This window comes from Eretmochelys imbricata, chromosome 6, assembly GCF_965152235.1.
Source record: "Eretmochelys imbricata isolate rEreImb1 chromosome 6, rEreImb1.hap1, whole genome shotgun sequence".
Classification (NCBI taxonomy): Eukaryota; Metazoa; Chordata; order Testudines; family Cheloniidae; genus Eretmochelys; species Eretmochelys imbricata.
The window spans coordinates 30,653,419-30,680,848 of NC_135577.1; the positions used below are offsets into that span (position 1 = coordinate 30,653,419).

The 27,430-nt window shown below is 39.9% G+C and overlaps 1 protein-coding gene and 1 long non-coding RNA gene across 2 annotated transcripts in view; one reads left to right on the plus strand and one right to left on the minus strand.

Moving 5' to 3' along the window:
* Positions 1-27,430, plus strand: part of PIK3C2A (phosphatidylinositol-4-phosphate 3-kinase catalytic subunit type 2 alpha) — an 87,036-nt gene that overhangs the window by 29,029 nt on the left and 30,577 nt on the right. The window contains exons 4-13 of the mRNA XM_077818333.1: positions 493-650; positions 6,099-6,219; positions 8,356-8,467; positions 9,344-9,423; positions 9,567-9,630; positions 12,483-12,626; positions 20,612-20,654; positions 20,741-20,954; positions 21,049-21,171; positions 22,973-23,140. Of these exons, the coding sequence (XP_077674459.1) occupies positions 493-650; positions 6,099-6,219; positions 8,356-8,467; positions 9,344-9,423; positions 9,567-9,630; positions 12,483-12,626; positions 20,612-20,654; positions 20,741-20,954; positions 21,049-21,171; positions 22,973-23,140 (1,227 nt within the window). The remainder of the gene's footprint in view (positions 1-492; positions 651-6,098; positions 6,220-8,355; positions 8,468-9,343; positions 9,424-9,566; positions 9,631-12,482; positions 12,627-20,611; positions 20,655-20,740; positions 20,955-21,048; positions 21,172-22,972; positions 23,141-27,430) is intronic.
* The window catches only part of LOC144265600 (uncharacterized), a 37,009-nt gene continuing 18,627 nt past the window's right edge, over positions 9,049-27,430 (minus strand). The window contains exons 4-5 of the long non-coding RNA XR_013346322.1: positions 24,185-24,297; positions 9,049-9,185 (exon numbers count right to left, since the gene is read on the minus strand). This is a non-coding gene — a long non-coding RNA (uncharacterized LOC144265600). The remainder of the gene's footprint in view (positions 9,186-24,184; positions 24,298-27,430) is intronic.

The following is a 27,430-nucleotide window of genomic DNA, read 5'->3' on the forward strand; positions in this document are numbered from 1 at the left end:
AAATTTCAGTGTTTGAAATAATTGGATTTGAACAGTACACAACAGCAGTGCCCAAAGACTAAACATTTTAGAGTGCTTTGAGGACTTGTATTCCAAAAACTAATTTTTTGACTAATGAAAATTAGTTGTCTTATGCAGATGCTACAGTATAGTTTGCTCTCTCAAATTATATTGTAACTTAAAGTTAAACATGGAATTTCAGAACATCATGCAAATATCAAGATAATGGGTATCAATGAGCTTAACATGTGAAAGTCAGTCTCTTGCTCCAGCCTACACACTAATTTTAAAATAGTTGCTCATCTATTTGTTATGGGCAGTCTTGGAGCAGAGAGCAGACAAGTCAAATGTTTCTGTATCTACAGCTTAAGTTAAGAATGAAAAAGCATTTACAACTTTGGTACTACTTTCAGACAACTGCATTGCAGTGCATGACAGACAAGGGACTTATACATAGAATATTTCATAAACTAAAACCCTCTTTGTTTACAGATTGAGGACCAACTTTCCGTATACCAATCAACACACAAATCCAGGCTTTGTGCTGAGTCCAGTCATGCTGCAAAGAAATATAAGTAGGGAGAATGCCAGTATCAAGGTTTCTATAGAAATTGAAGGATTCCAACAGCCAGTAACATTTACATGTGATGGTAAGTATTTCCATTTTATAGTTCAGTTCTTTTTTGTAGTTCAGATTACTAATTTTTTTAATGAGTTGATTATTCCTTTGAATTCTAAATGACTTCTGGAAGTACCAGTACTAATAATTGTAAATATTGAGGTGACACACATTCTAAACCTTACTTTTTTGGTACTTACAGCCTTTTCATAGAAAATTTCTTTTGGACCAGATTTCCTTTTGGACCTTTTTCAGCCTAGTTTGTGAATTTAAATTTTATTTTATTTATTTTTTTTTAAATCAAATGTATTGGAAAACACTGAAACAAAGCTATTCAGACTTCTCTCAAAGCTGTTTGAGGCACTCTGTAGGTTCAGATAGACATCCTTGCATCATGTCATCTTCTGTTCACACTTCAAAAGTTATTTTTGCAATCATAAGGGCTAGAGACTTTGACTTAAATGAATTGCTTAGGTTTTGGAGCACATGATGGCAGTCATCAAAAAAGTGTGGATTCAGCAAGCCACTTGCAAATCAGCCCAATTCAATCACAAATACTTCTCTGGGAATTAGGTTCTAACCTGCCTTGAAGAAGAAGGCAGAGGTTATGTCCCTTTTGGGGACAAGACTGCACAATATATTATAACTCCGCAGTAAATGTGGGTACTGTTAAGTGACAACTGCTGTTATCTGCTGTTATCTGTCTGTTATTTGACCTCTGGGCAGCTCAGGGAAAAGAGATTCTTAGGGCTAGTTATCTCATAAGAAAAAGGGTGTCACAGCACTCCCCTTGTGTTCTAGTCTGCAGTAGCTGAAACTGTAGATGCCTAGAATTTTTTTTGCATCCTTCACAAATGCCAAACTGGGCTGCTGTTGTAGCTGCTACATTAGACAACTCAAATGAGAACATATGGAACCTCAAATTCCTGTATTGGTTTCCACCAGCATTTGGATATTTTCACTGTGAATAATAAACTCTTCTGTGAGATATGAGAGATCAGGTACTTCCCTTGTACAGCGGGGTTTCCCAAACTTGGTTCACGGCTTGTTCAGGATAAGCCCCTGGCTGGCCATGAGTCGCTTAGCTTACCTGAGCGTCCACAGGTTCGGCTGCTCACAGCTCCCAGTGGCTGCAGTTCACTGTTCCCGGCCAATGGGAGCTGCAGGAAGTGGCGTAGGTGAAGGAACATGCTAGCCCTCCCTTCCTGCAGCTCCTGTTGGCTGGGAACAGCAAACCACTGCTGCTGGGAGCTGAGGGGCTCTGTGCCTGCAAATGCTTCAGGTAAACCAAACATCCTGGCCTGCTAGCGGCTTACCCTGATGGGCTGGGAGCCAAAGTCATAAGCCAAACCCTATATTTCAGGGGTTGGCAAAAAGGGTTACAGTTTTTGCCATTTTTACCCATCCATGTAAGGGCATTGGCTTATAAACGAATGGGCTAATGAACGAGTATATATGGTAGTTTCTTAATTTTAGAGAAAGCAAGCAAAGCATCATTTGCTGCTAATTCTTAACTTTTGCAGGAGAGTGTAATCAGATGTAGTATTCCAGAAGGTGACTCTATTATCAGTTGGAGACTGACCTCAGACCTCATGGGACAAGAGTCCTTTTTTCGAAGAAAACGTATGCCTCTTTTGAAGTAATTAAGCCTGAAGAGTAGCCCTGTCAGTATGACTACCCTCAAACTCCTTTTCAAAACATCCAGCTTTCTGGGATTCATTTAAATATCTAAAACTACTGAATTAATTTACAATAAAGTAGATAAGTTGCTGCTTTATCAGTCTTGCATAAAACAAATACATGCAAGTGTGTGCTCTTTCTGATGATAGAAGTGGATAGAGCTGTCTTTGGGGGTGGAAAAATTTTTCCCATTATTAGTGTGATAGGCGAGCATGGTAAGAAAGTAAATGTCATTCTTATGAAGATGAGGTGTATTAGAAGGGATTAAAACACAACTATAACAATATTTTTCCCTTTGGAGCTCCTGGGTGTGAGTTTATGGGCAGCAGGATTAAGGGGAGAAGGAGAACGATGTTACCAGCGTTGAAATAAGCAATACAAATTTCAGTGTTTGCATTGCTATAGTAATAGCAGGTATGTCATGTAAATTTTTTTAGTCATGCTGGTCAATTTAGGGTGGCATTATGCTATTATTCACAACTCTGAATGCATGAAATATTTTTTTTTTCTTGCAAAGGGGTACCTCCGTTTTGGGTATGGATATCTTCAGTCTTAAATCTGTTGAAAATGATGGAAGTCCTTTAGCGTCTAAATAAATCTGTGTTTACAGTATATAGCTGTACTAAACCATTCAGAAACAATATTGTGTGCTCTCTTTCTCTGCTGGTTGCAGCAGCAGGTATATAACAAGCAGTGACCACAGTTAGTAAACAAGTAATGCTATGAGCTCAGTTCTGTAGTATTTGTACAGGAAAATCTCACCTAATAAATTCTTAGGTTCTGCATATTTTGTTTTAAAATGAGGTATTTAACAGGTAGAAATTTGATTTTTAAAATTGTTTACTTTTTTCATATAAGGCTCTGCTTAATATTTATTTTATCTTGTGGAACAAAAATACTTGTTTGACTCAAGTTTAGACTGTCTTGCGCTAGCAAACTGTTTAGATACAAGTTGTCCCCCGTAAACTTTGCACTGCAATTAAAGCACAAAACAACCACCAAAAAACCCAAATTCATTTATTATTTTTGGAGCCTAAATTAACCTGTCAACATCTCTTTAAAACAGCTACAGCCATGCTACGTTCTCCATTTTGAATGCAGGAAAAAAATCCAAATCTAAAAAACACAATCAGTTAAAGAGAACATTCCTTTAATATGTTAAAGAGGATATTGCAAAATATTCTAGTGAGATTTGTGCACTGAAAATATGTGGTGACTGGGTGGAGAGGTAAGAGGACATTCAAATGAGCTTTTTCTGCCAGATTGCCAAAGTTGGCATTGTCAGCAGTTTTATCAATATTTCTCTACATTTTTAGAAAATAAGGGCAGATAAAGAGCTGTGTGTTCAAGAATACTGGCTAACATGTAAACTTCCTGATTGACAGCAACGCTATGAACTGAAATCTAACTAATGGTAGAGCTGTTACCTAAGGCCAGTCCTATGCTACAAACTTAAATCGGTAGAGCTATTGCACTCAGGTGTGAAAAATCCACATCCCTGAGCGACAGTTATACCAACATAACCCCCAGTATAGACAGCGCTGTGTCAATTGGAGAAGCTATCCCATTGTCATAGCACTGTCTTCACTAAAGAGCTACAGCGGCACAGATATCAAGTGCGCTGTTGCAGCTTTAAGTGTAGACCTGCCCTTAGACTTCAGAAAGATGAGAATATCCAATTTTAAAGGACCATGTCTTAGGTCCAGTTTATATTTTTTGCTTACAAATTGTCTTATTTGAAACTCAGTATTAGCAATTCAACATGTGAAATAGATGATTATATTGCTATCCGTAATATATGGTGTATATTAAAACTTAAATTTCTATACTAATTTTACAGATTTTTTTGGCACACGTCAAAAAATTTTATGACCTGGAATTGAATTATGAAATTGTTGGTAGCTAACTAAGTGGTGGTTCAGCAAATGAGAATTTAAGATGGTGTGTTCAGCCAGTACAGCTGTTTTATGATGTAAAGACTAGTAGCACTAGATAAGTGACTGGAAAAGGTTATTTTTTTAACCTCTATAATCTGGCATATCTACATAGACTGTACATATGTAGCTGGTATAATTCACAAACATGAGTTCTCCATTTTTTTAACTCTTCCTTCTTTCTATTGAGAGAAACTTTTTCCAAGGCAACCCTGGGATTACTTACATTTTTTTCAAGGTCCTTATTAAACATAAACATATAATGCCATCCAAATGCAAAAACCTGACACCACAAATCAACTTCTGTTTTTGAAATTGCTGGGTAAGCTTCCACAATATATCTTAAATTTAGAAAGGTCTTGATTTCCAAAATAAAAGGCAAGTTTAATAGATTGCCTGTTGTTGCTAAAGAAAGTATAAGTCGTTATAGTGGATTCCGATGGTGAAATCTTTTAAGTGACTGCACTAAATAGTATAGATTTGTGTTACTTCTAACGGATATAACTATGAAAATAAGCAATGTCATTTATGAAATTACACTATTTTATGGTAACTGACAAGTTACATAACACCATTTTGGTATACTAGTTTTACATGCATGAACAAAACAAAAATGTTATACACAGTATGCCAAAGTACAAATACAATTATGTTTGTTTGTGTGCAGCACAAAAACATACCCCATTGTCACAACGGTTTATTATAAACCTATATCCAATGTTACATTTGAATGGCTTTGTAAATTGTTTTACAGAACTTGCTCCCTGTGTAACTTCTTGGAAAGTTTTGGAGCTGTAAATATCTGAAAATATATCTATGAAGAAATCCAGAATATTCCAGGAACACTTCTTTTAGTGTCAGGTTTCAGAGTAGCAGCCATGTTAGTCTGTATCCGCAAAAAAGAACAGGAGTATTTGTGGCACCCTAGAGACTAACAAATTTATTAGAGCATAAGCTTTCGAGGGCTACAGCCCACTTCATCAGATGCATAGAATGGAACATATAGTAAGAAGATAGGTGTGTGTGTGTGTGTGTGTGTATACACAGACACACACAGAGAAGGTGGAAGTTGCCATATAAACTGTAAGAAGCTAATTAAGATGAGCTATTATCAGCAGGAGAAAAAAACTCTTGCTGATAATAGCTCATCTTAATTAGCCTCTTACTGTTTGTATGGTAACTTCCACCGTGTGTGTGTGTGTATGTATGTATATATAAAATCTTCTTCTTACTTATGTTCCATTCTATGCATCCGATGAAGTGGGCTGTAGCCCACGAAAGCTTATGCTCTAATTTTTAGTCTATAAGGTGCCACAAGTACTCCTATTTAGTGTGTAACACTCTTCCATCAAAGTTGGGTCTAAACCCGTGTTTCAGTACAATAAGGATTCCAGTTTGAGACACAATTACTGGTTTTTGACCACTTCCGGTTATTAAAGATTCTAAGATACTGGCTCAGGATGTGGTTTCTGGTGTCCCAGCAAGATTGCAATTTGGATAATTGCATCATGTCTAAAAAAACTCCTTTCCAGCTTCAGTTGGAGGTGGCTTTCTCAGTTATGTCGTGTTGCACCTTTGTTCAATAGCTGCCACATTCTACCTCAAGTGTGTGGTTGAATTTCAGTGATGGCTAGAGTGATTCCTTGTTTGTAATGTGTATTAGAGAGCTCTGTAATTAATGTGCTTTGAGACCCGTTCAGATAAGACACAATATAAATGTTTGTGCATGTATATTGAGGAGAGTATTGCCTGCTTCTGTAAAAATATATCTAGGTAATAGACCAAGTAACTACAACCGAATCAGTAGAGATGTACAGTAATTGATATGTAACTTTCAGATGTGGGGGGGTGTGTTTTTTAAACAGGGAGTTCTCCTGTGGAGCTCATAATAATGCAGGCACTTTGCTGGGTACATGATGACTTGAATGAAGTGGACATTAGCAGCTATATCCTGAAAGTCTGTGGTCAAGAAGAAGTTCTACAAAAGTAAGCAAACTTAATTTTTATTAATGTTTAACTGTCACTCAGTTCAGGTCAGTTACTAGAAAATCTATCCATCATTAAATGTATAAAAGTAAATTTGCAAAATTTAATTTAGTGAATATTAGAATTTGAATATTACTAGTTTTCCTTTGTAGTGGGGGGCACAGGGGAAGAAGTGTGTGCGCATAGGTACCATGTCCCTGCAGATTCATAAATCTGGAAACTGGCTCTTCTGTTCTAGCATGCATATATTAGGCTTTTGTGCTCTACTACATCATATGATGATCAGTTCCTATTTCGATGTTCATTCCACTCTCCTCATGAGAGTAATTTTTCAAAAATTACACTGGTCTTTGAGCTTCTAGCTTGGTTACAGCAGCTGTTGTGTGACTGAAGTGGGGATGACATGGTGGGGTGGGGGAGGGGGTAGCATTTAAAAAGTTAATAGAATTTTAAGTTGAGTACCATACTGCATTTCAAAACTGTTAGGTACCTCTTTGCCTGTTCAACGAATAAATGAGAACATTTTTAGGTCTCAGTATGACAGCTCTTCCCTACACTGAATTCACTTTTTAACTATATAAATCACCTTATTTGCCTTTCCAGGGCTAGTTTTCACACTTCAACTCATATATTCATTCTCCTACCTGAACTTTTTGTTTTCTGAGCCTTCTTCATTAGAAACTGATGTTGGTGGATAAAGTGCTGATTTAAGCAACAGGCTGTCAGATCATAAGGGATTTTCCAAAGTTCACACTGCTTCAAGTTCTGTAAAAGCTAACTTTGGGGTTTGGAAGATTGCCTTGTAAAGAGAATCCTGTTTCCACTAAGGCTGTTTTCATGATCCTAGACTCTGATGACGATCTTGCGAATCTTGTCATGAGTTGGATTGCGGTATAGAAACAGAAGTGATGTTATATCAGCTGTTTTGGGGTTTTTAGCCACTCCTACTCACTTAAAAAAATGAAATACTGTACAGTATTAGACTGAGTTAAGAGGCCTACTCATCAAAATATAAGCCACATTTTGCATTCTTTATTGATCGTAGATTCTAGTTGTGTATATATTTTGACATTTGGGAAAACTAAACCAAAACGTGTTTTTCCTATTCTGCCTTTAACGGGCTTTAGGCCTTTTCCTAAATTGCCGCCTTGCCTCTAGAGTCTATGATATAAGGATTCCCCCCTCCCCCCCCGAGTGACCTTTTTACTGCTGAATGCTCTTTCAAATATGATGTGGAACACACTTGGAAAACTTGTGTAGTAATTTCTAATCTATCATAGACAAGTAGTATTTGGGGCTGTTTCTGGGTTCATAATCAAGGAAAATGCCTCACTGCACAAGAGAAAAGTAGGAGGAAATTAAACTGGGAGTTAGAGAATCTTTGGCATTCTGTGGTGTGACTGGGGTTCTCGGATTCTTCATGGATTGAAAGAAAAATAAGCAATCAAATTCTCCTGTTTCAAATCTCTGAAGAAGGCTTTGTATCAAATTTCTTGCTTCTCTTTGTGGATCAGAATTCTAAAGAGACTTTTATGTTATATGGGGATCTGTTTCCTGCTTTAACATCTGAGCATATGCTGGGATCCCATATCCTGGAAAGTGAGGGAAACTAAGACGACTTGAAAAGTTTCCTAGAAATCAGTCTATTCCTCACCTAAATCCTGTGGTGAATGAGTGCTTGTTTGTATGCAGGCTTCTAGGGTCTTTGACTATAGTGAGAGAATAACATAGCCTTCAACTGCTATTCAGATGTCAGCAACCTGGTAAATGAATCTGTAGGCACAGAAGGAATTGATGCTTTTTAAACCAGAATTAAGATGGATTCTTAAATACTCAATTTGGAATTGGCGGTTGACCATGCATGCTACTGGGATTCTGTAAATTCTTAAATTTTAAGACAGCCTACAACCTGTGGCAGTCTTTTTCTCTTTAATGGCTGAAAATTCTGAGATGTTCTGCAGGACTAAATGCTGAATCAAGATATTAATGTCTAATCAAGATCTTGGATTTTCAAAGCATTTCTGAAGAATGAGGATGACTCAGACAGGGTTATCTTGAATATTTGAGTGCTGTTTGAAAAACATTTGTTGCATATTTTGAAATGGCAGGTAACTACAACATTCATTTATTTAACAGTAAGCACTGTGTAGGAAGTCACGAATACATTCAGAACTGTCGAAAATGGGATACAGAGATTAAACTGCAGCTCTTGACCCATAGTGTAGTATGCAGAGATCTGGCACGAACAGTGAGTACAAATTAAATTTCCAATTATAATCCTGATTCTCTATATTTCTGAAAATGTAATGTTACTATCCTGGAAGGGGAAGGTGGAATATACCCCCAAATAGGTAAAAGATCCATAAAGGATTTACAAATCTATATAATCTCTTAAACCTCTGAATTGGACTTGGAGAGCATAAGAAAATACAAAAACGGTTTTTATGGTCTATATGCTTGCTGACATGCTTAAAGGGGATGGAAGTGTTGGTCAGTTAGTGATCTGATTTGAATTGTAACTTTGTTACATGAGTAACAGACTCTCATTAATCCACATAGCGTCGTGCATGACTTTCTTCTCTGAATAGAGCAGGGGTGGGCAAACTTTTTGGCCCGAGGGCTACATCGGAGTGCAAAACTGTATGGAGAGCCGGTAGGGAAGGCTGTGCCCCCCAAACAGCATGTCCCCCGCCCCCTAGTCATCCCTGACGTATCCAACCCCAAAGCCCTCCCCCCACCCCCCTGCACCCTGACAGGCCTCCCGGGACTCGCACATCCTGTCCAACCCCCTCCACCACTGCACATGCGCTGCCCGCACCCCCTTACCATGCTGCTCAGAGCGGCAGGGGCTCACAGCCCATGCAGCGGTGTGGCTGTGTGGGAAGGGAAACAGCGGGGGAGGGCCTGGGGACTAGCCTCCCGGGCCAGGGCCCGTCTGTGGCCTGCAGGCCGTAGTTTGTCCACCTCTGGAATAGAGGAAATAAATTAAAAATGCATATGGATCACTGTAGCACTTTTTCAGGTGGCACTTGATGTTTGCGTAGAAGAGGGTAGACGAGGGGCTGGTCTTTTTGTACTGTCCTCTTTCTGAGTTAGGACATTAGTAATATTTTCTCATTACTAGGAAGAAGATGATAGGACACCTACAAATTTAACAAAACACCTCTACAGAACAGAAAAGCCTTTCAGAGAAAATATTTCAAGGTAACCATATGTAACTTACAGCCTTCATGATCAAGTCATCTTATGCTAAATTTTGGAACAATTTACCATATTTGCCTTTTAGTGAGAAGGTGGTATATAGTATGAACTTCCACTTTTGTACAGTAATTAATCATGTATTCCAGGCATTCTGTTGAAGAGCTCCTAGAGGCTTACCATATTCAAACTGACATGGCTCTTAAAAAGGAGGTAAGATCTCTTTTTTTTTTTCTAGTACAGATTCTCCTTCAAATTAGTGCTGTACTAAATCTTGCATAAGAATGATCTTTTAGTATTTATATGCGTCTTAACTCAGCTTCTTGTATTGAGAGTTACAAAAACAATAACAGGGTCTTTCAGTTCTCCCTTTTAAAATCAGATCCCAAGTTCTAGGCTTTCAGATCTCCTTTCCTGTCTTTCTTCCCCATCACACACAACTAAAATAATTGGGTCATCTAACCATAAGGGTAAATGGTGTGGTTTTCCAAGTGTTGTGTGCCAAGTAATTTTATCCCCAAAGTGCTAAAAATGTATACTCTAAGATTTGGTCTACTGCCCTTATTTCTCTAATTGTTTCACGGCCAGTTCAGAGATGACACCTCCATTTATTTTAGTCATTTATGGCTCTTACCATTCCTTAGAGGACAGCATGACTAAAGAAAAGCAAAATACTCATACTTGCTAACTATGAAAAACTGAAAATCCTGTGCAACTGAAGAAAGTATTTAACTCTGTTATTTAGACAGTCATTAAAGAATTACTCCTTTATAAGAGCAATGTTTTCCTTAAACTCATCAACTCGCTGTAGGGAACAGTCTTGAAACAGGCAACTTAATTAAAATTGAGAATCTTGTACTCAAATTAAATCCTACTGTTTCTTTTTGTTTACTAAGATTAGCTTCTCTCTCTCCAGGAATACATAGTCTGAACAATCTTTTGCTTAACAGTAGAAACGGTATCTTAAACTAAAATAGTATTTACATATCACCTTAAAATTTAAGGTGATAACTCAAATCTAATCTGCTGATAGTGCTTTTACACCAGAGGTGGGCAAACTATGGCCTGCAGGCCACATCCGGCCCACGGGCCCCTCCTGCCCAGCCCCTGAGCTCCTGTTTCTTCTCGCCCACAGCCTCAGCTCAGCTCACTGCGCTGCCGGTGCTCTGTGCTGCATGATGGCATGGCTGGAAGCTTATTTCTTGATGCAGTGTGGTGGTTAGCTGTCTTTTTGCTGCTTCAGTTTGCTCGCTTGGATGAGATGAAGCTAAGAAGAATGCCAAGAGCTAGTATCCAAATTCTTGGCTTTCATAGCCTTACTAAGGATCGAAGAGGCACCTTTTTCAGGGGCATGACTGGATCCAAATATAATCCGTTGACCACTTTATTGGCTCAGTTATATGTGAGGACTTTGCTAGCATCTTCACCTCATGCATATGCATTTTGGGAACGTATAAGCAATAGGGTTGTAATTCAACTTTGTTTCTATCCGAGTTTAATAAAAGTCGAAATTCCATTTCAAATTAATCCAGATTACAGCTGTTTTTTCTATGTCTTTGTTTTTAAAAATATTTCTTAAATTTAAACGATTCTTAACCATTTATTAAGTTTAAAGACTATCAAAGAAGGTATATTTTCTTCATCTTTGGAGTGGTGGTTCTTGTCTTTCTGAGCTTGGTGAACAAGTTGCTTAGGCCTTGCCAGATAACTAATTCTGTAAACAATGTGAATGTTACCCTTTTATAGCAAGGTTAGTGGATTCCATATTTTTCTCACTCTATGGAAGATTTCTAAAAGGGATTGTCTGCCTTTTTTCCACCTGTAAAAGAAGCTGTTCCCTTGTGGGACCGTAACACTGTGCTGGCTTCTGTCATGGGACCTCCATTTGAGCACTTGTTCCCTGTCCTTCCTTTTGCCAAGAGACAGTCTTTCTTCTTGTTATCGTACTCACAAGGAGAGTAAGTGAACTGCAGGCCCTAATGGCCTGGCCTCTATACACAGTTTTTTTCAAAGACAAAGGTGTCTTTCAGACCATGCCCAAAATTTGTCTTGAATGGTTTCACAGTTTCACCTTAACCAATCAGTAAACTTAACCTGTATCTCTTTTTCCTAAGCCTCATTTGAATGCAGATGGAGCTGCACATTGATTTGTTTGTTGTATGATGGTCCTTGGTATCCTATCTGAAAAGGACTTGTTAATGTTTGACTCAGACTCACAATTTATCAGACCACTCTGTTTTATTAGCAAAGCTGCTCTGCTAATACATTTAGAAGTGAGCCCCCTGAGTGGGGCTTGTCTTTTAATTTATACAGTTTTTTGGAGAACAAAACAGAGAAACAAACAAAACCATGGGGGTGGTTTTTGGAGGGGGGTGAGGGAGTGAGAGAACCTGGATTTGTGCAGGAAATGGCCTAACTTCATTATCATGCACATTGTGTAAAGAGTTGTCACTTTGGATGGGCTATCACCAGCAGGAGAGTGAATTTGTGTGGGGGGGTGGAGGGTGAGAAAACCTGGATTTGTGCTGGAAATGGCCTAACCTGACAATTACTTTAGATAAGCTATTACCAGCAGGACAGTGGGGTGGGAGGAGGTATTGTTTCATATTCTTTGTGTATATATAAAGTCTGCTGCAGTTTCCACGATATACATCTGATGAAGTGAGCTGTAGCTCACGAAAGCTCATGCTCAAATAAATTGGTTAGTCTCTAAGGTGCCACAAGTACTCCTTTTCTTTTTGCGAATACAGACTAACACGGCTGTTACTCTGATACCTTGGTAAATGAGCCATAAGCAGTTTAGTTCAAGGAAAAATTCTTGACTTGTACTTTAAAAGTTGATGTCACAACTTGTATGTGATTTCAAAACTATGGTTTTAGTTTAAAAACGTAACTTTTTTTAGTGCAACTGAGAGGCTATATCCATAGATAATGTCCAAAAATGTGCTTCTTTTTTCTGACTTCCCCTCTAAAATTTTATCTTGATTTTTGGACTGCAGCAATCTCAATTTCTGCCAACATAATCAAACTTTTTCCTTTCTTTGTCTGCGTACTTTTCTTGCTAGAACCAACAGAAAGCAGTAGATCATGTAATCAAGGCTGTAAGAAAAATCTGCTATGCACTGGATGGAGTAGAAACTCAAGCAATAACCGACTCTGTAAAGAAGCTGAGGAGGGCTGTTAATCTTCCAAGGAGTAAAAGTCCTGAGGTAAGCAGGTTTATCATGTGAACTTGAACACATTGTATCAATGGCATTCTGATAAAATATTTCTCAGTATTTATTAAAAAGTTATTTCCAAAGTAGTGATAACTGAAACCTCCTGCAGCATTTCTAAGTAGGGTTGATTTTTAAAAATAAAAAGTTTAAAGGGACACTTCTAACAATGTGGAAGACTTGATTAAAAAATTCCCTTTTCAGTCTGTTCAAAAGAATATTTAATTGATGGTGAACTCTTAGCATCCTTTTCTATTTCTATAAATGATCGTGGCTTAAAATGTTTTTGAAATTAGAGAGCATTGGTATTTTCACATATTAAGTGGGTACTATACAACAGCCTGAGACTGCTATGTGGACTTGTGCATGGCAGTGGGTGCACTAAATTCGAATGAAGCTTTAACTATTAGTTCATGCCCTTCTGCAGAGAACTTCAGTGATAGGAACTTCTCCCTTTCTTATGAGCAATGATCAGCGTTTTTGTCTGTAGTGTGTAAACTACCAATTGCACTTCAAAACTCCATCTTACCTGAGTATTGAATCTGGGACCAAAGGTGCTCCCAAATGATGCAAATTCTCATACAAAAGCCACCTTAATTGAGCAGTTTGTTTCCGTGAAGTTGGCTTGCTTTTTGACAAGATCTGACTTCGCTATACCGAAAGGGGATCTTCATTTGAAGGAAAATGTCCTTTTCAGAAAGGAATAAAACTGCCGAAAACATCAAAGCCAGAGTTTTTTGCAGAGCTATGCCTTTTGCTGTACCACCACGCTAATATCACACTGGCATCAACCTTCCTGGGTTCATCATTGTGATGGCAGTAGTATTTGTAAATTGGTTGTGAGATGTATACTTAGATTTCACCAACCAATTACCAAATGTAAAGTTCTCAGGCACTAGAACAGCCTAAACAGGGAGTCAGACAGTCCCCTTCAGACTGCACCTGAAAAGTAAAATTTGGCATGGAAATATAGAAAATCTGCATAAAAATGTCTGTGCTCCATAGAATGTCACAGAAAAAAATCAGCGTTCCTCCAAACCTTACTGGAGCAATTTCCAAAATTTCTTTGATCCACAGCCTAAAAGAAAACTTTGAAAAAGAATATGGTCTGCAGAATGTAAAAATCCTCATGGGTGGAATCATGATTTCATAACTGACAAACGGTGTATTTCTGTAATCTGTTTTAATGTTAAAAAAAAAATCTGTTTGTTTGTAACAATAAATATTTACTTAGATTACCCTTGTTAAGGGTAAGTGAAGTTCACTTCTGGAGAAGGAAAATTGCATTTAATTGGAGTTCTCTAATAGTCTCCATCCAAACACTACGTATGATTAGCAGTTGCCACAAGAGTCAAGGGGTAACAATAGATCTTTGTACATATATTTTTATCCAGTCATGTTTTTTAGTAATGCTTGGTATGTATATAGCACTTGTCATCCCAGGTTCTGAGTGTTTTATAAATAGTGTGGAGACATGGCAGCCTCTCTGTAAGTAAAAATGTAATTAGCTCTTTTGTGGAAACTGATTTACCAAGTTTTAAGATCTTTGATAACTACAAGGTTCTTAGGTTTTATCTATATTAATAATCTGAACTCTCTTATCTGACTGAGCATGTCAGCACAATAAGTATATAAGAGAACTTCTTAACACTCTTATGAGGTAGGTATGAGGTGTAGAAGATTCACTTCATCCATGTTTTAAATTTAGCTGCCTCTGGGATCGATTGTCAGCTATTTAATCATTTAGTCTCTTTAACTGATTTAGGACAAGACGTTAGAAGAAAGTCTATACTAAACTAAAACTGAGGGAGAACTTGCATGGTGAGAGTTATTAGAGTTGGAATTTGACCAACAATCCCTCATTCATTTTGTCCAGGCATGTGACATTCCTGTGCGTTTTATTCCCAATTTCTTCAGCCTGTATCTTCCACCATTCTGGAGGATGCTTGGGCTGCTCTCCTGTCTCTTGCAGGCAACTCACGGAGGCCATTCAGTGTTTTTGTGCCACGTGGTCTGGCTATGCCCCCACTGCTCTTTTTCACTGACAGATTCTCTGCCTCTATAGGAATAGGCAATGGCAGGGTTTGGTGGTTTTTTGTTTTTTTTGCTCCCACACATTCTCATATTTTAACTTTTCTGCTTAGTTTTTTGGGCAGTGGGGAGCAATGTTCTCCTTCAGCATTCTTCCTTCCACCTGGCTTGGTTTAGCCCGCCCTGAACCTTTGCTGCAGCATTTCTGTGCTGTCTCCTCTGCCCCTTCCAGACATGGCAGAGGAGCTGGTAAAGCACTGGGTTAAATCCAAACAGTGCTTTGTAGGTGAAGCAGCCTTCTCCAGGCTCAGCAGATGGCAAGTTGCCCCCAGCCTGTGCCCAGCCTTCTATCCCTAACTCTGGGGCTAGGAGTCAGACAGGTTGGGTCTCCTACCCGCTGAGGCAGCTGCAACTCTAATGGGGGGGGGGGGGGAGGAGGGAGGACCAGGAACCCCAGTGTAGAGCAGGGAGAGGCTCTGAAAGCGAGAAGGATCCTGATCACTCGACTCAGGGGTAAGTCCCACTAGACACCTGCTGAACAAAGAGCGGAGGTTTGTGGAGCCAGAAGTCCCAGCCTTAAAGTGGGTCCTCAGCACCTTGGGGAAAGAAGCAAGGCTTCTAATCAGTTCCCCTCATTCTCAAGCTGACCAGGAGATCTCTGATGATCCCCCCTGCCCAGGGGGATGGCACCCAGCAGGACAGAGTTCTGAGTCAGACCTCTCAAGAGGGCTGAAGGAAGACAAGCTGCAAAAGGCCTTACCAAAGTTGCAGTAGAGCTATGGTTCCAAAGCACTCTTAAAAAAAAAAAAAATGAACGGGGGGGGGGAATCTAAAGGAAAAGCACAAAAATCCAGGAGATAAGTTGTTGTCGTTGTCCACCTTCCACTCCCTTACTGATGAAGATGAGCTGTCTGGCCCTGAAATCTTCCAGAGGGTGATCAGGGATAAAAGGAACAAGCCTGATAAGGGCTAGCATGTTAACAAGTGCGACATCAGGCTCTATAACATTCAAGAATCTACAGGGTCTGTTGATACCAATGGGTGACACTGCTGTAGCAGGATAGGATTCTTAGGACTCCTGGATAGAAAGATGGAGGTCACTCTTAAAGGGCTTTGAAGGCTCCTCCGCCCCCTCCCTTCCCACCATCCTTGGTGACCATCTGCTTTGCAAGAGCATCTCTTTCCTGCCTGGAAGATATCAAAGCCCTGTGAACAGCCATCACCCTGACTTTGGCTCCACTTTAAAGAAAGTTTCCCTAGCAACAGCATTTGTAGCTGATGCCTCAATAGATTCGTTGAGGTTCACAGCTTGAGCCAGGGCTCTGGCCCTGAAAGGTGGATACTCACAAAGCAGGTTTGTGCTTGGCCACGTTTACATGCTCCTTTCTGGAGAGAAGGTGTATAAGGCGATGGCTGACAATGCGACAAAATACAGCATAGTTTGGCCATCCAGGAGAGGCACTCTGTTCGTTCCTGGTCCTCACAGAGGTACCAGCAAACAGACATCAAATTCCCCAGGGGAGAACAATGGAATCGAGGTCTGGGGGAAAAGTCCAGTGCAGTGATACTCAGACCTCAGTGGTTCAGGAGCCAAATTAGCAATCCGCATTACCCAGTGCCACAGTAGTGTGAATTCATTGTTTCATTTTCAGCAAAGTGACAGACCAGGTGATATTGTTTTTATCAACTACAATTGGTTAATAACATTGTAAAAGCATCAGTGTTTTAATATGTGCTGCAAAGAGTCTCATGACATGTTAAAGAGCCACTTGCAAGCCTGTCTGAGTATCATAGAATCATAGAACTGGAAGGGACCTTGAGAGGTCATCTAGTCCAGTCCCCCCTGCACTTGTGGCAGGAGTAAGTATTATCTAGAACATTCCTGACAGGTGTTTGTCCAACCTGCTCTTAATCTCCAGTGATGGAGATCACCTCAGCCCTGCCAAAATCTACTTTATGACAAAGATCGCACAGGCCTGTGATCGGAGCTGAAACTAGGAGGCGGGATTTCCCATTTCCTAAAGGAATGGTTTTCATCAACAAGTGGGTTAGGGAAGTAGCAAGCCAGGAATGTTCCCTGGAGCTGTGGGCGCACCTCATCCAGTCACCCAACTCCACTGACCCTATAAAACAATCTGATTCAGAACAAAAGATCTCATATTCCGGATATGGGAGTGATAGTGTTTCCTCAGAAGAAAGGTTCTCTGGTTTCTACTTCATCATCTTCATTGTACAGAAGCACATGGCGGGGAGGAGGGAGAGAGAAGATATCAGAGCTATTCTCTGCCTAAAAAGGCAGAGTGGATGAAGGAAATGAAGTTTCAGATAGACCCTAGCCTCTACAGTGTCATCCCTGGCCTGGGGTGGGAGGGGTGAATTCTTGACTTCAGTAGATGTACCAGAAGCTTATCTCCATAGCCCCATCATGGCATGCCATCGCAGACTTCTGGGGTTTGCCTGTGGCAGGAAACTTCAGTACTGAACACTCCCATTCAGCCTGTCCTGGTTCTCAGGGTTTTTACAAGGATGTTGGGGACAGTTACCAGAATCGGGTCACGGGGAATTCACGCCTTCCTGGATGACATCCTGATCAGAGCTCTGTCACAATCCGCATCGCACAGGGGTGCATGTCTCAGATGTTCAATCTCCTCAAGGCACATGGCTTCATAATCAGTGCCAAGAAAGGTTCTCTGGTTCCATCCAGGAATTTTTCTTGTTTGAGAGCTTCAGGAGGCTCACTATAATGCTATGTCTCAAACTGCTGGTACTTCTGATGTCCTGCATGGGGCTCACTCCATCAGCACAATCGCACATCAGAAATCTTCAGGCCTTCAATCTGATGGTGTGGTACCACTCCCTGGAATGCGTGAAAGATCAAGTATGGGTTCCAGCACAGGTGTTCAACTCTGTACAATGGTGGTCAGCCCATCTGGCTTCCAGTTTTTTAAGTCCTCTCATCCGATGCCACACTGGAGGGCTGGAGAGTTTACTTGGAAACCCAAATAGCCCAGGGCCTCTGGAGCCTGGAGGAAAAAGGCTCACAGCATAAACTTCCTAGAGCTGAGAGTAGTCAAGCTAGCTCTGCGACGGTTCCAGCATATCCTAAGGGGGAACCATGTCCTTGATCAATAAGACGATGACTACAGTGTCATATGTAAACAACCAAGGGGGAACAAGGAGGTGGCACTACACACAGAAACAGTGTAAATAATGAGGTGGGCAAAACAGTTCCTCTTTTCCCTCTGAGAAATCAATACCAAAGGGGGTGTGAAGTAAAAGGCAGACTGGCTCAGCATGGTCAGCAACTCCGAGTGGTGCCTAAATCAGGAGATTTTAGATATCCTCACTTAGATGTTCACTTTCCTTTCAACTGACTAGTTTTGTGGATGGTACAAATGCAAAGAGGCCAGAATACTTCACAAGGGAGGCAGACTCAGATCCATAGAGACAGGTGCCTTATTGCACAGTTGGCTGCAGGGACTGTTTACCTTCCCCACTACTGGAGAAGGTGGTCCAGAAAATAAAAGAATAGGTGAAGGCAATACTGGTAACTCATTGGCCAAAGAGACCTTGGTACTCAGACCTGATAGAGCTGACATTGGAACCCCCACTTCAGGTTCCACAGAGACCAGACATCCTCTCACAAAATTCTTTTCTTCATCCAGACCTAAAACAGCTTCAACTAACAACCTGGCTGTTGACCAGAAAGCACATCTGTCTTCCATAGTTAGACATTGGTTTAATCAAGGAGAGTATTGACACTAAAAGCAAACTCCTCTATCTGGTCCATATTCAACAATTGGTGCCAAGAGCACAGTGCAAACACAAGAATTCCAGCCATTCTGAACTTTCTTCAAGAAGGCATAGATAGGCCTGTAGCTTCGTACAATTGCATATTAAGTGTCCGCTCTTAGTACCATGCTATTCACAGGGTCCTTGGGCTCCCTGGCAGACCATCCACAGGTTAACCACATTCCTTCACACAGTCTGATTTGCCAGACTCATGGTCAGGCCATTCTTCCCCAAATGGGACCTAATCCTAGTTTTGAGGGACCTGACAAGCCATCCCTTCGAGCCTCTGACTTCAGTGTCAGACTTTATTTTTCTATTTAATACTGATTTCTAAATAGTTGTCACATCTGCCAGGTGTATTGGAGCTGGCAGCCTTACCTATTCAGGAGCGGTGTTCAGAAGGACAAGGTGGTGCTCAGGACACCAGAATCCATCCATCCTTCCACACTTCCCGAGAGTTTGCACTTCCTTCATTCTGTCCAAACCCCTAATATCCCATTGAAAAGGAGTGGCACACTTTAGATGTCAGAAGAGCATTGAAAAGTTCTCAAGCATACTGAATCCATAACAAGATTAGGCTCCCTATTCACATCCTTCCACACTAAGTGCCATGGACTCAAAGCTTCAAAGTCTGCCATTGCTAGGTAGATTAGACTGTATTGTGGAAACCTACAGATCATTAGCGGTTCCTGTCCCAAAGGGGTCAAGGTGCATTTCATGAGATTCTTAGCAACTTCATGGGTGAAACAAGCAGGTCTGTTGGAAATTAGCAAAGTCATCACTTGGTCTACAGCTAACATCTTCGAAGCACTGTAGGATGGACCGTCTGTCTTCAGGGATCTCCTTTGGCAGGAAAGCGCTTCAGGCGGTAGCCCAAGAAATAATACAGATTTGAGCGAGTTCACAAAAAAGCAGGATCGTACTTTCCTACTAAACTTGTTTCACTGCTCACTACTTTGCAGATGCTCAGAATTGTGGGAGATACAGAGCTGCAGAACAGAATTTCTTACCACTAATTTCCTTTCTGCTAGCAGCGTCTTCCATAGTCCTAGCCAGCCTGGATGGCTTGTGAGTCCAGGGTCAGATATTAAGTGGAATTGTTACCATGTGACTGTCTTGGTCTAAGGTACAGTTATTTCATTGTCTCTGGAGTACTTGTTGTCATGCAAGTTTCACAGCTTGGGAATCACTTATCTGGCAGCCAGCAAGAACAGAGGTGATGTGGCCAGACCATCGGGCACCAAAACCCTGATCCTTCTCGGTGAGCTGCCGAGAGAGGAAAGCAGGCCAGATGTCCAGAATTGTGTGAGGTGCTGCTAGCAGAAAGGAACTTATCAGTAAGAAGTTTTCCATTCTTTATGCTACAGCAGTACCCCTTCATGACATGACAGTGGTGTAATGGAAGATAGAGCATCCAGGTATTGCATCATATTACAGGTTGCTTTTTACACAAGAAATTGTTAAAAAGGAATAATGGAAAAGATATAGAAAAATTAAGGAGCTAACTTGTAGTAGGTCTCATCAGTTACTCACTGAACAAAAAATAAAATGTTGAAGCTAGCTGTATGGTGAAGATAGCTCTGATAGAATACACTTTTTTGAAAAAGTTTGGTGCTCCCTAGGTGTATAAAGTTCATGCTTAACACTAAATTTGTTGCATAGTTTGAGAAATAAGTTCTCATATCAAGAATAAATATCAATAAAAGAAATATCTTGACTATGGTTTCAGTTTTTTTCTAGAAGTGGTATATTGACACTAACAGTCCTGTTCCTCTGGTGTAGCTGATCTGTATGCCACCTTTGTGTTCCCCTAGTCCCATGGTGTAAGTTAGAGCACCCTCAACACTATTGATTTATTCTGATTTTTTTTAATGGTCCTCTAGCAGCTGTTACATTAATTATGGCTAACCGGAGCAGTTTGCTCTGGTCTTGATCCCTCACTGTGAATTCTCAGTCACACATGGTAGCTTTTATGGACTTTCTGTGCTACAAGAGTGCAAAGGGACCAAAGTGTGAGCCTAAATCTGGCCCAGTGTTTCAGATAATCATCATGTGTTTTAAACTACAAAGTTTGTCATTGAGAAGAATGGCAATTGGGGGTTATTTGGATGTAAGCTGCTTCAGTGTTCTGAAATTTGCCATAACTTACTGTGCAGGTGTCCTTAAAGCCCGCTGATGACACTAGCAACAGTTCAGTTGGTAAGTAAAGCTTTTAATCTTATTTCAGAATAGTTTTCAAATGGTGGTTTTAGGAAGATACGCATTAAAGATGTATTATAATCTAGGTTCATTGCAGCCTGAAAACCCTGTGCAAGTGAGCATAGACCAGTTGACTGCAGCAGTCTATGCCCTTCTTCACCTTCACTTAAACTCAGGCTGCAGTAGCAGCCATTCTGCAACAAAAAATAATAGAAGCGCTAAGGAAGCATGGACTGCCACAGAGCATCTGCAATTCACAATATTTGCTGCTCATGGAATTCTTACCAGTTGGGTGTCAAAGTGAGTAATTTTATTTAAACTAATGTCCTGTTTTACAAATCGGTTATCTATCTCTTGTTCTTCCTGCTTCAGCATGCTGACTTTTCCTTTCCAGTTACGAAAAATACTACTTGGTTTGCTCTCTGACCCATAATGGAAAAGATCTGTTTAAACCCGTTCAGTCCAAGAAAGTTGGCACATACAAGAATTTCTTCTATCTGATTAAATGGGATGAACTGTAAGTAATTTTAGAACTTCTGCTCCTTCATTAAAATATTCCTGTCTTTAATTATAGTATTTTCTAACTATACTTGGATAGTTAATAGAAAGTTAGTAAGCTGCTAATTCTGTTGAACTCCTTAGTGAACTTAGACTTTCTGTGATCACACATGTCTGACATGTTAATACTGTCTGGGTTAGAGTAGCACTTTACCCTGATAATTTTGAAAGTCTGGGGGTAGAAGGAAGAAACAAATGCCCTCTAGTAATATGCTGATTGTTCACATTTATAAATTGTCGGAAAACTCATATTTTAAAAAACTCCTCCCTTTTTGTGGGCACAGTTTGCACCTATAAAGAGGTAAACCGGAAAAAGGCTTCAGTTATGGCCCAAATGTCTAGGGAGGGAAAAACTTGTTAGTGTTGTAAGTACTCTGGAAGTTTATCTTTAAGCATTTTTCAGTGATAAGCTAATCTTCACTTAAATGCAAGCAGTGCGTTTTAACATTCCTTTGCAATGTATGACAATTGTGCATATGTTCTAATTTTTAAAATCTTAAATGGGAGGGCTGCCGCTGACAGAAAGGCAGACTCTTTAAATGATCACTTAAGATTTAATAGCAAAAATGTCTGATTTTCTTATCTTCTGTGTGGGAATGTTTAACTGTCCTCGATGACCTAATTTAGATTTTGATTGGTGGGGGCGGTGGGGTGGGGAACACAAGAGGAAAACTGGATTGATAGTGTCCTAATCCTGGGGGTTAAGTCGGCTCCTCTCACCCATACACGGTTCGTTTTCAGTACCCTCCCCATCAAACTTAGAACAATAAAAAGTGCCCAGACATAAGCTTTGAGCACCTTACCCTTTGTTTAAAATCATAAATTTAAATACACAGTTCAACTCTCCACTTCTATTAGGCAACATTTTGTAATCCAAATCCCTACAAAGCTACCCACCTGCCAAAACCTTAGTTCCCTATCTCTTCAAAGGCCAGGTTAAACAAATGGGTACTGCGGTCAACAAAATCCTGGCTATTTTATACCAGGGCAGAACATTATTTCAGACTCCACAGGACACACTAGAGCATGGTGAAGTTGCTGCCCTCTGTTATAGTGAGAGGGGATCTAACCTGAGCATCTCTACTGATGGGCAGTGTATCACTGGAGACAGGTGGTCTCTTAGGCTAATTTCAGGCCATTTAATGTAGGAAGTGTAGGGTTGTGGCATATAAAACTGACATTACAATAAAACTAAAGAATACGTCAAGACCGGAAAAAGAATAGTGTGAACTTTACTCTGTACATTGAATTTTATTCGTGTTTAGTAAGATTTGAAGGTTCTACTTTGTGTGCCATTTCAGAACACGCAAATGCTTACATGAAACAGCAATTCATTTGGATGAAAAAACCTATTGTCTCAAAGCTTGACTTTAATATTAAACTTAGAAAAGTAGAGGGTGTTAAACCAAATCTATAGGCCCTGATAGTGAGCAAAAAAAGTGGAAAAATTAATTATACTAGACAGTCCAGCTCCTTGGAAAGAACATGTAATTTTACACAAGAAATCTTGTCCATTAAGAGGTACTTTTGAACTTAGATATGATGCAGGGTTGTTGCCTTGCGCCCTTCAGAAATTGTTACTGATACTAGAGATGTGATGCAATGTGTGAATAAATTAAATTTTGCATATTAATGTTCAACACTAATTCACTTCCTTTTGAGAACAAAAAGCATTAACATATATTGTAACTTCCTTTAAAGATTCTAATGGTTTCTTTTCTTCTGAGTTGAGTCTTCTTTAACATACTTTTATTTTACAGAATCATTTTCCCTATCCAGATTTCACAATTGCCATTGGAATCTGTCTTGTGTCTTACTCTGTTTGGAATATTAAATCAAAATAGTGGAAGTTCACCTGATTCAAATAAACAGAGAAAGGGCCCAGAGATGTTGGGTCAAGTTTCTTTACCTCTTTTTGACTTTAGACGGTAAGCATCCAAAAGGTTTGTTTTTAACGAATGACTTGGGTTTATAAGGGGATTTAGATGAACTCCACAAGTGCTTCTTTGCCATTGTTTTTAATAGAACGTGCTGTGTTGGAAGTTACTGTTAGTTAGATATGAAGGATGAACAGTAAATAGAATTCTGCTTATAAGATGTTGCTATTCAAATGCTTCTGCAGTCTCCTAACAGACTGACGAGTAGGGTTGGGTTGATAGGCTGTTTGGATGATATTAATAATCAAGGAATGTTCATATTTTACCCACATTTACATGATAATTTTCCCAAATAGAGACCACAGTGGGTAGCAGTACTTCAGAGTAGCAACAGTTTGTAGTATAATAAGAGCATCCTTGAGGCAGTCCTGGTGCTGGTGAACAATAGACTATATATAAAAAGAAAAGGAGTACTTGTGGCACCTTAGAGACTAACCAATTTATTTGAGCATAAGCTTTCGTGAGCTACAGCTCACTTAATCTGAAACCTGTCAATAGATTATATGTACGTAAGTGTCCCCAAGTGTTACTGTCCAACATTTACTGAATTAAAAAATATACTCCTTTCTCCACTGATTGAGAACCTTCTATAGGGAGGGAGAGAATAGCACTTAATGAGCAGCATCAGGGGCATTTGGGCAGAAGGTGTGAAAGGCAGACGAGTTCACTCTGTAAGCGTTAAGGAGACAGGAGCTGGTAACAATGTGGTGGTAGAACAGATTTGGTTAGAGAGCAGAGCAGCTTGCTCATAGGTCTTTCACAGGGTTCTCTTCCCAATAGGATTACTCTTGCTTTAGTAAAGCTAAATTCCATTGCTTTGCTCAGCAGGAGTTGACTTGTGTTAAGAGCTCTTTTGTCCAGCTCATCACCTTGAACAAATAGGGCATCATCTGAAACCTTTTTCATCCAGGACATTGAGCTTATGTGAACAAGTCTTTGGGACTGTATATCATTGAAAGAAACTCAGTTCTTGCAGTGCTCTTAAATGGAGATTGGAGGAAAAGAGGCTTTTTAAAAATGTTATCTGGGACTCACCTTTACATTCCTTCTGTGAAATTCTATTTTTAGTGGTCTAGAAAGCAGTCAGTCTCTTCTAGTCTCAAGTCTTCATATGATAGTGATGTCTGGTCTTATTACTCTGGTGTAAGCTTTTTTTAAAAAGATAAACCATATCAAACTTCGAAAGAGCTTAAAAAAATCAAATACGATAATGCTTTCTACAAAAACATTAAATAAAAAGTGGATAGAATTGACTTTATACATTAGCATTGCTAATGTAGTACACTAATTCTGTAAGTTGCTTATTCAGTAGTTAGAATGATTATGAAAGCTCTGAGTAAAACAAATACAGTTTGTAAGTAACAAAGATCACTTCCAGCCTATCCACATTTAGGAAAAGTTTACTGGTTCACAGATTTACATCCAGAGATCAGACAAACCAGAACGAAATGCTTTCAAGTTTTACAGACACTGAACAGTGGTTTCTTGTCGTAGACAGTGAAACTGTTATGTGATTTAAACTGACCCCAGATTATTACATTTAAAGGAGAGTATAAATTATCAAGGTATTTAATTTGTCTTTTTAAGGATAGTTTTTATGTACCAGTAACTAGTTTCTCTTTTTTTCTCTCTTTCCCCCCGGTACATTCACACTTATTAAATAGTGCTCTATTCTTTTTGCAAAGGACTTAGTTGACAGTATAGATCTGGGGACATTGGTACCAGTAATGCTGGACACAAAGCTACATTAGCAAGAAGCTCTTCAGTCCCTAGTCATTGGTGCTGGATACTTGACATTCAACTCAGTGATAAGCTCAGGCACCTGCATACTGTTTACGATGGACATAGTGCTTCATCTAGTGCAATGCGACCCTGATCTTAGTCATGGCCTCTCGTCTCTACAATAATATGAATAAGTACTTTGAGTGGCTCTTCAAAATTGATGCTGGACTTACACCATACCAATTTTAGTCAAGTAGATCTGAAGACCCTCCACCATCAGAAGGGATTTTGAGGCAGCCCTCATGGTCTTTGCTGATCCAGACAGTGCTTCTGCCATAAAGAAACCCTTTCTTCCTTATTTTTTTTAAATTAAAAGCAACAGTCTTAACTATAAACAAAAGTAGATACAAAGGGGCAGGAGACCATTAAAATTAAGGGAAACATTTTGAACACTGAGTTTTAAACCTTCAGCTGTTGAGCAGGAACTTAAAGGCAGTTGGAGCCATTCCACTTGTAATGCTCCATGAGGGAGGGGTAAGTGGCCAGTATAGGCTAGGAGATTCCAAAAGCTCATAAGGTGCTTTGATTCCACAAGTGGGAATATTCAGAGGCCTCCTGGAACAAGAATCGGAAGATGAATCAGACATCGTTTACTAGACTTAAAGTAACTTTTTTACAAGGTGTAATAAGTGTGCAATTAAAGGAATGTAAAGAGAAAGTGGTAAATATTAGAAAGCTCTGCATCATTGAAGACCATTGGCCCAGATCCAAACCTTGCTCAAGAAAGCTGAGGAGCAAAACTCTGGCTGGGGATGCAAAGGTAACCTTAAGTCACGTTTGTGCTTCTCTGATCTTGAGCTGATCTGCCCCAGACTAGTCCCCAGGCACAGCTTGAAGCCGCTTGAGGGTTCTGCAACTTACCTTTACAGTTGCTGACTGGTGGATGTCTACACTGCAAAAAACACCTGTGGCTAGCTTGGGTTAGCTGACTCGGGTTTGCAGGGTTTGGGCTATAAAATGGAAGCATAGACATTTGGACTCTGGCTACATAACTGTTTTTTAGCCCCACAGCCCAAACCAGCTGCCCTGGGCAGTGACACTTGGTATCACACAGGTTTTTTATCACAGTGTAAACCAACTCTGAGACCATGCCAGGAGCTGGTATCTCTGCAGCCCAGGAGTGCTCTGACCACACCCGCTGCACCGTTCGTGAGGGAGTGATGCATTACAGTGGTTGTATGCTACCTGAGGACCCCCTATTGTCAGGGAGACACAACTGCCCTTGCACAGCTGAGGAGCTGGTCCTATGGTCCTGCATCTAAGTTTTTACCAAATAGGATCGAGCTTATCTTCAGCTGAATGTCAAGTTGTCAATTTAATTATATTGTAATGTTGGGCTACTTGGAGAGAATCCTATCAACAGTTTGAAGAGCAGAGAGATGGATAAATTGTACTTCACGTGCAAGAATTATTTCAACTCCCTGAAGCACAAGGATCAAAAAGAAGGTTAGGCCAAAGTTGGATGAATAACATGCAGCAGTAGATGTGGAAATGCTAGCAGAGACTGACCGTGGACTACTACAGTTGAACGCGGGCCAAGGTAGTTGAGGGATACAAGCCAAATACTCCAGCTGCATTTTCAAATTACATCAATAACAAGGGGATCTAAAAATTGCTGCTAACTAGAACATTGAAGATTCAAAGGTCATTACTGTGCTGTGAGAATCTAAAGCCAGATTGGAAGCACTTGTGATGAAGTGTGGGTTTGGAAAGGATACAGCTCTTCCATTCTTGCTACCACATAAGGGAACTAACAAGTGCTTGAAAGAATACTGTGTAATTCTTAAGGGCTAGATCTGTGTTCATTTGTTCTTCAGTGGCATGTAATTAGATACATGGTTGTTTTTTGTTTTGAATTATGAACCTCATATTAATAAAGACTAAGGTATCACTGCCTCTTCTTTCGTCCCCCTCTTCCTTCCCAGCCCCTTCTCCCCAACACACTGAAGGCTTGATCGTCCCCTTTACATCTTTTTCAGGAAATTAAACTGCATTGACTGGAAGATTTTTTTAAGACTACTTGAGGCAAGAATTCTGTTCTGTACAATGCCCAGCACGCTGTTAGAACTCTGTAAATATATAACTGTAGTGACTCATACTAATTAGTATAATTGGTTAGTAGTAATGTGAAGTTATTAGCAAAATGTTGCATCTGCAGCTAAACCAATATGTGGTTTGATCAAATCATAGAAGCTATAGATGAGAAAAGATCCCAAGTCCAATCCTTGTTGGTGCAGGATTGTTGCCTGTAGAATATTTACTTTGTCTGAAAGCTTTATTCGCTTCACATGGGCAACCTGTGCTCCATTTTATTTATCTGAGAGGCGAGACATTTTTCCCTTAGTCAAGTCAACCATTTCACTATTTAACTTTATCCTTCTGCCTCTGCCGGCTTAGAGCTTCTCTCAGGTTCAAGCATTTTGAGGACTTGAAAAATATATATATATATAGAATATAGTTCAATGAACATATAGGAGAATGAAATTCTTCTTAGTAGAG